This window comes from Anguilla rostrata, chromosome 15 (assembly GCF_018555375.3).
Source record: "Anguilla rostrata isolate EN2019 chromosome 15, ASM1855537v3, whole genome shotgun sequence".
Taxonomy (NCBI): domain Eukaryota; kingdom Metazoa; phylum Chordata; class Actinopteri; order Anguilliformes; family Anguillidae; genus Anguilla; species Anguilla rostrata.
The window spans coordinates 7,842,082-7,851,558 of record NC_057947.1 but is presented as its reverse complement, the minus strand read 5'-3'; the positions used below and the strand labels follow the sequence as shown (position 1 = coordinate 7,851,558).

Sequence of the window (9,477 nt, the reverse complement as noted above, 5' to 3'; positions counted from 1 at the left end):
AGCAGAGCCATCCAAGGTTGGAAGAGAATCATATCTGTCACCGATGTGACCTGAAGACACCTGGTGAGTAATTAGGTCTGCTTGTGCAGTGATAACCAGAGGCACTGGAGTCAAGTATTAGCCATCATCCCAAGGCAGGATGTAACCAACTGTGTCTTGACACAGTATACACCCCCCATAATTGCCAAAAACCCAAATTATGGCTTGCAATGTCTAGGGTACAGGGCTTAGCATGTGCTTAGGGACAGAAGTCATTCAGAAAACCATATATACTGTATGCATGTCATTTACAGAATATAGAAAATTCAAATATATTCAAATACTCTAAAAACAAAATATTTAACGTCACACACAATATCTGCACACAAACGCGCGCGCACACACACACGGTGAATGACACTTTGAACCTGTTTAAACCAGTGATAAGATACATTATCACCGATTTAAACTCACCTTAAACCATAGTTTCATCAAAGAATTGTGAAAAAACGTTTAAAATGCCCAAAATAACAGATTCAATATTGGTACAGGAACAAAAGATTATGACCACAAGACTGAAAATTGGCCACCCTCGGGAAAAAAGACAACATACTGTAAATATACAAGTAGCAAAATGCGAGTTGAAAAAACCTAAACCCAGCCAAATTGCCATAGTTTAATACAGGATTAATTTATACAGTACTAATACATACAAGTCCATTTAAAACCTGTGTGTTTGTACAATAGATATATTGTCATGCCTGGATATCTAGGTGTTTGGTAGACATTTCTATTTGCAACATACAGTACATACAGCATTTAGTTTTTCGCCATGGGTTTTACAGTGCCATCAAGAAACACAGACCTGCTGTGTAGTCAGCTTGGAAAAACATTTTGACAAACCGAAACGAAAGACTGGCTAAAAAAGAAATAGCCTTCAGTAGAGATTTCCTGGAGCTTCGACGCTCCATGCTATGAGAAAGGTGCGGAAATTTGACACTTGCTGAGGGCTTTGTAGTACGTACATTTATCAGTTCATTTGAAGTCTTATGGCTCTGCTTCTGAATGACTTTACAATGAGTGTCTGTGGGAAAATTAAATACACAAGTTAGTCTTAATGGACAATGCCCCACCTCCATACAAAGAAACCTGCCTTCACAAATTCCATCAAGTAAAACAACCCACAACCCAGTCCACATAATGGTTTGTGCTTCCCAAACTGTTTTGCGTGAAGAAAATATTTATACATTTGGATTTCATTTTTTTAAAAATAGATAAAACTGCAAAGGGCCATACGATTTTATGATTAAGATTGGTAACCCCCATTGGTGTTTCTATGGGAAAAGGGATGGGGGGGTTGACATTTTTGCTTTTATCTATTTCATTTAGTCAAGAGGCTGAGAACCACTGGCACAGAAGACTGGTGGTGAAGAGAGCCGCCATGCTCTGCCTGGGGAGGGCTCTGGCTCCAGGGGCCTTATCACCATTGAGTCTCAATAGAGCGTTACAGCGGTGACGTCTTTTTGTAGTCCAACCCGGATGTTTCTTCCGCCATCGGTTCCCTCGGAAGATTTCCTATGCTTTTTTTTCCCCCATAGGGATTTCCTTATTGTCGGCACAAAACAAAATCCCTATGGGGAAAAATCCCATGGCTCAAAAACGCGAACTTACTTCTGGGTTTTAGGACTACAAACTGTAACACTCCATTTCAGAAAGGAAATAGGATCAGGTTGTGTAACGCACTGATCCATCTCGATGGCTCCTTCAAGAGATTTGGAGCACAGTTTCACTGCTCGAACGGGAGGATAGAATTCATTTTGACTAGACTGTGCTTTGATCACTTTATCGTTTCATACTGATTGTGATTCCTGTTCCAAAGCCATACAACTTTTAATTTAAGAAACTGACACTTTATTCTCTGAGTGAATGTATCATATGATTAACACATTTACATCCACAACACATTCACTGATCAGACCACAACAGACTATTTCAGAATACTGATTTGATTTTAGAGGAAGTCGAAAACAATTACCTACTGACTTCTGCTGAGGAGAAAGGACATAAGAGTTATATATAGTCCATTACAATCAGCTAATTAAAAATTGTATAGTTTTATCATTCAAAAATATACAAGAAAACCTCTTCAAATGTATTAGTTAATGAATAACTGCATATCAGAATTTATCTATGATTAATGTAATTTCGAGTGATTTAAATGGATTAATTCATAACAAATGAAACTGATCAAAACTTTATGATCTTCATAACTTTTAGATTAAACTCTTTGATCACTACTGACCTATTATGTGGATGCAGCAAGATTATTGTGACTATATCGATATTGCTTCCATTCTATAAAGGACCATTTGAAAATATGGACTCTTAAAATTGCGTGGTTAGATTACAAATGCTTTTATTCAGTTCTGAGAATATCCTTCTTCATCTAGACGGATGGCACAAGGCAATTGTGAGTGATACTGTCTTGTTTCATGATATTGGCTTTCGTAAGGTGCAAATTATGCAGTTTAAAATACCTAGTGTCATCCAGCCTTATATTTATGCCCAACCCAAACAAATGCCATATATTTCATTCACAATAAAATAGTAGCTCCTATATATTAAATACAGTAGCAAAAATACAGCTGTGAAATAAGACTGAAATAAACAAATGTAATATAGACTAAGCATTTGATTTCAGTGTCTCTGTCTAAAGACTATAAGCATAACATGCATTCAAAATAACGGTTCAAAAAACACAAATACCACACTGAATGACCAAAGTAATCAACTCAAATGAATCGTTTGAGCCTTTCACCACAGGACGTAACCCTCAACAACCTGTAAAACGTTTCCAGTTTGAGTGTGATGCAGCTCTCCAGCTTCCAAGATTGTTTGTTCACTATTTATTGTCTGTAAAATCGTCGTTGTGTCTATAAATGCCATGCCGGGAAAAAAGAAAAATATTTGTACACATATTGTATTCCATGCGCTTGTGATACGTGCATGCCAGTTTGTGCTAATTTTGCAACCACCTGAAAAATTCTGAGGTCTCTTATCAAAGCATGTGTACTTACACCCAAGAACAGTGCTGAATTCCATAACCCTAAATTTCATAGTGTGTGTGTGTGCTTGTGTGTCTACATAAGGGATACTGACTGAGGGGCTGGGCATTGCGCTGTTTCAATGCCCAATGCAGAGGTAGTACATTTCCGTCCGCAAAGGGCATTCAAACCACATATTGCCTAACCCCGAGGTCATTATCCCGCTTATACAATGGCTTAGCAAGAAAGCAAACTTGTAACCAATGCATGCTTTTCTACTGCAATGGAAACATTACTTAAATATTCCAGCAAATATCCCAAACCTTATACTACTCAGCAACAAATGTGTCTTTCCAGTCCCTCTCTCAATCGGCCTAGCTAGCAAGCTAGCTTTATTAGCTAGGTCATTTGCGCTCACCATCGAAAGGTTACCTAACATTAAAAATGCAGTTTTGTTTTAGGCCAGAATGGTCTGACAGCATGTTTATCACAAATAGATAGCTAGCCAGCTATTGAATTATATTCCAAACACAGGCTAAACTATAAACATAGTCAAGCTAAAACTAGAGTAGCTATTCTCTAGCTAGTCAATCATGGACATCAAGCTGACTGTGCTTATGTTGGCAGTGGCTGGATGCATGTTTAATGTTTTATCAAGAAATACAATGATTCACTCAGAATGGTGATTAAACTTTTGCTGGCACTACCTTCATAGCCAGGCCTATGGCATTATGGAAAAATAATGCACACCTGCCATGGAAAAATAATGCACACCTCCCGGTCAATCAGAATCGAGTATTCAGCCAAGCCGTTGTATAAATGTGTGTGTGTGTGTGCCTGTATATATGCTAATGTTCTTCAATGTGAGCATTTTGTCCATCTTATCAAATTACAAATAGTCAGTGGAGGTGTGCGCGTGTCTCGAAGGGCAGAGACAGGGGTTTTTACGTAAAGCGGTCCGAATTCATTTTTCTTAGTTTGGGGGGTAGGTGTCCATCCATGCGGCCCCCCGTCCCCCCGCCCGCCAGCTTCTGCAGCTTGGGCGGTAAGTCCGCCACGGACTGGCTGATGGGCTCGCCGATCTTGCTGCCCTTGGCCCCCAGCTGCTTGTCCTCGGACACGCCCGGCACGGAGCTGATTCGCTGCAGCTTCATGGGCAGGTCGCCCAGGCTGTAGGTCATCTCCGAGGCGGTGGAGCTCATCCGGAGAAGCTTCCGGGGCAGCCCGTCCCGCCCCGTGATCTTCTGCAGCTTGGACGGGAGCTTGGTGGTGGTCTCCATGTCCTCCAGCGTCTCCAGGCCGTCCAGGGAGCTGTTCTTCTCGCCACTGTTGCACAGGGAGGGCGCCATCAGGGGCGAGGAGATGAGCAGGGCCTCCTCCTGCTCCTTCACGCTGTAGGGAGGGGTGGGCACCTCGAACGTGGCGTGGAACTGCGAGTAGTCCACCTTGAAGAAGCCCTCCTCCAGAGAAATGACGGGGAAGAAACGATGTCCCCAGAGAACCTCGTCCTCGGTGTAAGAAGTCCGTGCTTGGCAAGTCATGCCTGGAAAAAAAAACAAGGGACACAGAGGAAATGTTGGGAAGATGCAAATCTGCAGGTTTCGAGTCTGAGAAAGGCCACAGATTTGCAGATTAGTTCCAGCTCGACTGCACGTTCTTGCTGCAAAGAGAATATACTTTATTCAACATCAACTGACTCTACTGCATCTTTGTTCTGGAATGGATGATGTAGCTGATTTTGCATTACAGAGTGAGAAGGGAAGGAAGTGTAATTCAGCCCATGGTTGTAATCAGCAATTATCAGGGCCAAGCATGTCAGCAGTCATGTGATTCAGCTGCAGTATGACATCACCAACATATAGTGGCAAGCACAGACAAAATACTTCTTTGATAGTTAGGTGCGCATAAAGGACACTTTAACAGAGCAATTTGGAATTGAATATGAAAATGTGTAACACACACAATATGTACCACAAGGGATCACTTAATGTCTACTATCACGATGCTCAAAAAACATTAGTGAAAGTAATCCTTGTTAATCTGATAGTATCAGGTCAGATCAGTCCCTTATTGGTTGTGTTGATATTCCCATAACTTTCAATAAAAGTGACATTTTTCCAATTTCAGCAAGGTTAGCATAGTTGTACTATCTTGGGCAGTTTTCCATGTCTTAAAACTGGAGGTAGGCCTAATATTTGCATACATTTAAAATGAAATGGTATAATATTCCATTCTGAATGGATTACAATCATTCCCAAAACATAGAAATTATGGCTTTTTAGCAAACATCTTCCCAATTTAGCAGATGGAAATTCATCGCAAAGATTTTGCATATTTGCCCTTCTCTACACAAGAGGTGATTTTTTTTAATGCAATACAATTTATTATCATACCAATTCATCAAGCCACTTCAGAATCTAAGGATGCTCCGATCCAATTAAACCTCTGGCAGAATGCCACATGACTACATTAAAGATTCTTTACAGATTCTTTTCACAATGAAAAAAAAACCAACAAAATCACATAAAAGTTTATGAATGACTACATAAAAGAGGTGCTCATTTTAATATCAGTTATGTTTAGAGTGATGAGAAGCAAATAATTGTAAATGAAAACAAAGTTTTAAATACCCAGCTGTGTTCGGCCTACTGCGTAATGACTACAATTTAGCACAAGATCTGTGGTGGGAGAAAATGGCGGTAGAAGATCCGCTTTCAATGTGCGAGTACAAAGGTCTGCATCTGTCTTTAGGAGTTACAACATTAACAAGGAAAAAAACAGTCATGTGTGCGGTGCTGCTCCAGGCCTTCACCCTACAGAAATGACAGACCTAGGGCCGTTCATTAGCTGAGAAGTTCTCTTTGTGCCTTTCTTGCGCAAACATTACAATTTTCTTTATTTACACTATTAAATGCACCCACGTTAAATAAAACTGAATTTAATACTAAGAGGATGACTTAGTTTACTGGTATTTCCACACTGCTGGTGGCACACATTAAATTACCTACCTGTGTGGAAGATAATCCCTTATTATTACCCACTGATGGGTAATTCATTGAGATTTCAATGAAAATACGGAGGTGAAGGTCTAATCCCATCTCCAATTCAAACACACAGCCGAAAGGTGCAGAAGCAGAGCACTCACACTGCCACACAATCCTCCACCTGAGTTTGCACTTAGCAGCAACTCTGCTTCTCTCACACGACCACCACGTTTCTCTCCCACACCCTAAGCTCTTTCACTCATGCACATACAAACAGACACTGCAGAGTTAAGAGAATAAGGAACGTGTACAGTATGATATTACAGCTGCCGGTCCTATTCACATTCAGAAAGAGCGGACAGCTTCACTGTACGATTTAGAATCCAGCTATCTTTGCTCACTGAGAGAGGAAGTGAATCTTACAGACAGGATGAATCAGCTTCAGGTGGCTTAAAACAAATGTTGAAATTTGTCAGTGGAGCCTTCCAAGTGCAGCCAACCTTTTGCCGTTTAGAGATTCAGTCCACATCTTGACCTTGGCAAGGAACTAAGATTAAGATGCTTAAATCATGCTATTAAATGGTACACATTCACAATAGGGCACTTTTTTTTTTTTTACATTAAAAAGCACTATATTTATGTTTGGCATTTATGAATTTAGCAGATGCTCATCCATAACGAGTGCATCCAAAAAGGTTGGTCAAAGAGCAGAGATGACGCAATATTATCATGGTTACAACAAATAGTGGCAGCCATTACATCAACCATTCACATAACTGATGTGTTAAAATGCGAGCATAACAACCGGCTTGATAAAGATTCAGCACCACGACTGAGATAATGTTGGACAAGTAATCTGTATTGTAAGAACTGAAATAAATTTAACTCCGAGTGAATGATGGATGTACATTGTCAGGTTGCTAGATTGCGTTGAAGAGAATACAACTGCACAAAGGGAAAAGCAATTTTCCTCAATACACATAATCATGACAGTGGTGGAGGTTCCCAGTAAGGATCCTAGCCAAATAAGAAATCCCTTGTATGGACATCATTTAAATTGCGCTGTAATCATATAGGATATATTTCCGTTACTTTTAGAAGGAAATGTGTATATTTGCGGCTACCTGCAAATTGGGCACGTTCTGCCTCTGCTAGAATACCAGCCTTAATGGCTGAGCGCTAAGCACCACAACCCTTCTGCTTCTCCATTTTTAAGAAATGACGGTTTTGTGGGCTCATCTGGGAAAACGGTCTCTGAAAATGATTCTGCAGCGTTCCAGTATGAAATCTGCCTGAAACCTTTATGCTTTTCAATAATTCCCAAAGTCCTCATATGTATATAATATATGCAGAACAACACAATACTGGCAGGAACTACTGAAGACATATGAACATCGGCATTTGAAACCTAGCAACACGTTTCGTTGTAAGAATAAAGAATGCATTTCCTAGCAGATTTGATTCTTAACTGCTGTGAGGTACAGTATCAGTGTTCATTTGTTACAAGAAAGCTTTTGCATATGCTTGTGCTGGGGGAGTATTTTTTTAAGTCGCAATCGCATCTTCTTTTCAGATGTGAACATTCTGCAGTTTTGGTGTATTCTAGCTGACAAACTCACTTTACTTTTATTTCCACTATATTTCCTATAAGATGTTTTGGTGTTCCTGCTTAAATATCTGTCTTCTCATCAGAGCAGTTCATACATACAGTATTAAATGCGGAATAAGCTGTTCTGGTATAGAGGCATTAAAAAGCAAAACCAAACAAGGAAATGATTATTCAGCTGGCAGCTTACATCCAAGCTCCCTGCACTCCTCTTATTTAAGCCCATCTGCTTTAGTGAATTCACCCCTATATAATTTCCCCGCAATTACAGGGTAATTTCCACGTAGGCAGCTCTAATAAGTACAGCCGAATTGCATAAACAATTAATTGTATCTCTCGAGTTCGTTCCATAATATAAGCACATATTCCCTTTTAATTGGAAAACTGACTTCATGCGATTATTAAAAATCATATTCAAACGACTGAGCCCATAATATGAGCAAATTTAGCAGTCAAATTAGCAAAGCGTATCACAATTTACAAGAAGACTCGGGCGCATTTAATTCTAGAATAGAACTGCAAATGTGGCAAAGTGTAGGTGTTTTCTCTGCATTATATAATCCAAAAAATCATACCTGACTGGAGCTGTGTTTCTATGGAAACTAGTCCTACCAGCATGAACATAAGCGTATCATACCAAGGCTGTTTAGATCTCACTTTTGCATGCGGCTCAAGGCAAACATTAGCACACACAGCTCAAGTTGCTACCACAATTTCCAGCCGATATAAAATTGCAACTGTCTGCCTAAATGACCAGGATGGCCCTACCATTCTAACAATAGACACGCGTTCCCAGACAGTCACATGCTAACGTGCTAATGCTGGCCTAGTAGCGCAGCTGTTGTTGTTTATAACTGCTCCTCCAATATAAGTATTTTGGTGGCATGAAAACAGGAGCATCGTTATCATTCAGTTTGTCATATCTGTCATTATTGTCAATATACTCATCTGACCTCCTGACATAAACTTTGCGTTTTATAACAAGAATTTTATTTGCCGTTTCTCAGCTGTCTTGCCCTGCCTTGCAATGTGCCCAGGACCTGCATTTACAGATCATGAGATTATGGTATTCAGCATTCTCTTTGCATCTTGAATCCACCTTTAATCAACCTCTAGGTAATGTTTATCCAGACTGAACTCGTTATTATACTGTATCAGTCACAAATAGCATGATAACGCTATTCCAACTGTTGTCCAATGCATTGTTTTTTGAGTACATCAGCTATTTGTACATACTGTAGCTGTGAATGTAGTGACCACTAATCAAGAAAGGATTTAAATAGCCAGAACAACGTACTGTCCCTGCAAAACAAAACAGAAAACAGAGGATGGTAAAATATGGTTATGATAAAAGAAACAACATACTGGTGAATATATAGTCATCCACAAGGTAAAATAACATGGCTTCTGCCCTAATAATGCGAAAATGAAAACAGAACATGAAGCAGAGATGAATTTTTCAATGATGAAATAAAGCTTGATGTGACAAACCACACACGTAAGTGAAGCAAAACCCATTACTTTGTCCAGAGAAAGCAGTCAACATATTTGTTTAATCTGAATATGAGCACAAACACTCATTAGCTATGCAACCAAGAAATACACAAAGATAACCACACACGCACAAGAAATCCAGGCGCAACACAGCAATAATGCGCTCATCCTTCATGATTATGGAGATCCGTGATCTTCATACAGTACCCAGTCCCCAGTTGGGTAAACAAACATGGGCAGTGTGTGCTGCTGAGTCAACAGATTAATAAACAAATGAAACCCAATCCCTAATAAAATACTGCACACTGTTTACAGGCTATACGTTTATTAAATAAATTAAAATCACTTCTGAACTTGTGCATGCATAGGA

The 9,477-nt window shown here is 39.7% G+C and overlaps 1 protein-coding gene across 2 annotated transcripts in view; it reads right to left on the bottom strand.

The window, feature by feature from the left end:
• Nucleotides 1-641: 641 nt before the first annotated feature.
• Nucleotides 642-9,477, bottom strand: part of LOC135240714 (G protein-activated inward rectifier potassium channel 1) — a 31,496-nt gene continuing 22,660 nt past the window's right edge. For both annotated transcript variants that reach the window (XM_064310589.1, XM_064310590.1), the window contains one exon: nucleotides 642-4,566. In XM_064310589.1, the coding sequence (XP_064166659.1) occupies nucleotides 3,968-4,566 (599 nt within the window). In that variant the 3' untranslated portion in view covers nucleotides 642-3,967. The remainder of the gene's footprint in view (nucleotides 4,567-9,477) is intronic.